Genomic DNA, 2,104 nt, shown 5'->3' with positions numbered 1-2,104 from the left:
CCACTCCAGAGGAAAAAAAGTAAAATACAAACTAGAGAATAGAGTGTTGTTTAGAGCATTTTGTGTTATTAAAAAAAAAAAAAAAAAAAAAAACTTTATTCAGTAATGAGCCTAATTTTTGTTTTCAAGAAATCATGTTTTTGTAGTGTTTAGTACTATTGAAATATTCAGGATTCAAAAGATTTCTTCTTGCTTAGGCTAAGATGCCTCTGTTCACTCATCTAAGCACATCTCCCATACTCTGTCCTTTGTATCAAATTCTTAAATGTAAAATTTTGCGAGGTGGAGAAAATGGTATCTTGTTACATCTTTTGTGAATAATTTGGGATGATCCACATGGTTTATGGGAGAATTTTAACTATAAAGATAATTTGATTTGTATTTGTTTCATGGACTAATGGGTAGTTAAGAACATAGCTTTAGCAGGACTTTTAAAAAACTTTTCCAAGTCAGTGTATGTTAAGAATAAATATTCTTAAATCATGTTAATATAAAGTCTGCTTAAGCTGTCTGTCTACTTTTTAATTGTACCTATGATGAGTTTTTGTACATTACTATTTGACTAATATAAAAAATTATCTGACATCATGACTTTGAATAAAACTAATTTCCCGTGTTATTAATTGAATTGATTATGCACAGTATTTGTGATTCTGATGGAATAGTCAATAGCTGTATTGTATATTCTTTGTGTACAATGTCCTTTTAATTACATAATTATCAAACATTAACATTTGGACAACAATCAATTCTGGAATAAAATTAAAATGTTAAATTTGTGTGTTTAAAATATATAAATTTTCATTTAAGTAGATTTAAAATGGTCTTGATTTCTGATTGACTTCACAGTCTTCTGTTTGAAATTCAGCATGAGGATATATGATAATAAATGGTTTGAATACTTTTATATAAGTGTGTATTATTCTGTGTGTTTTTTAGAGGTACCAATCTTGGGAAAAAGAAGCAACACATTTGTCATATACCAGGATGTGGTAAAGTCTATGGGAAAACCTCACATCTGAGAGCTCATCTGCGTTGGCATTCTGGAGAACGCCCTTTTATTTGTAACTGGATGTTCTGTGGTAAAAGATTTACACGAAGTGATGAATTGCAGAGGCACAGAAGAACACATACAGGTTACTAATATTTTTATGTCCTCCTTTCCTCTTTCCTTATCTTCTTTTTTCTTGGTTACAGATTGAATTCAGGGCCTTCTGTATATTAAGAACACACTCAGCTACACCCTCAGCCTCTAATGGTTGCTTATAACAGACAAAAATGAATTGTAGCCTATATAACATACTAGATTTCTTTTTTTCATCATACCTTACTGAATTAAATCTTTAAAGTGGAATTAATTGGATCAAAATTTTGTATTTAGTAACACTAAGTTAAAAAACACTGATTCCAAAGAATAAGCCAGTATATGTTTTCTTGTGAAATAGTTTTGTGTAGACTTTGGTTAGCCTTTGACTGTTAAATGTCTTAAGTCACATTTATACTATGTATTCTGTTCACATAAAGATATAGTTGCTATTATTTTTGAGCCATCTTATTTTTCCTCAATGCTAACAAATACAATAAAAATCTTTTTCTTCTGATAAACTCTGACATTTCATCTTCTGTTTTAGTATCTGTGAGGTAAGAGTCATTTCACTGAGGCATTCATTGTTGGTTGTTGTCAAAATTTTCTTTTGTTCCTTACATAGTGTTTTATCGTGGTGTATGAGATGGATATAATACTGACCCAAACTGAAGCCTAGCTTAATAAATAGTTTTTTCCTTCTAAAATTAAATGATCAAAATGCTCAGCAGCCTAGGTGCAGTCTATGTGAAAAATAAAGTATAAGGAAGTGCTTAGAAGAAAGAAGCATGGTGAAGGAACAACATGGATTTTGAAGTCTAATACATTTGGACTCTAGTTGCAGGTTTCTGTTAGGTAAAGCAAATAAACAATCTTGGAGTCTGCTTCATGCCTCTTAATTTGGCTTTGAATGTTGCATAAAATAACCTGGGGGGGAGTATAAAGTGTTCTACTTATTTTAGTTCTGTAGTTATGTTTATCTATAGCTTTAAGATAAGATTAACCTGTATGAAACTGTAA

General features: G+C 30.5%; 1 protein-coding gene across 1 annotated transcript in view; it reads left to right on the top strand.

Annotated features, from left to right (window-relative positions):
• Sp3 (Sp3 transcription factor) overlaps positions 1-2,104 on the top strand; it is a 53,474-nt gene that overhangs the window by 49,050 nt on the left and 2,320 nt on the right. Inside the window, exon 5 of the mRNA XM_008855280.3 lies at positions 940-1,136. Within this exon, the coding sequence (XP_008853502.1) occupies positions 940-1,136 (197 nt within the window). The remainder of the gene's footprint in view (positions 1-939; positions 1,137-2,104) is intronic.

This window comes from Nannospalax galili, unplaced genomic scaffold, assembly GCF_000622305.1.
Source record: "Nannospalax galili isolate Female #2095 unplaced genomic scaffold, S.galili_v1.0 scaffold346, whole genome shotgun sequence".
NCBI classification, from domain to species: Eukaryota; Metazoa; Chordata; class Mammalia; order Rodentia; family Spalacidae; genus Nannospalax; species Nannospalax galili.
This window is presented reverse-complemented; position numbering and strand designations above follow the sequence as displayed.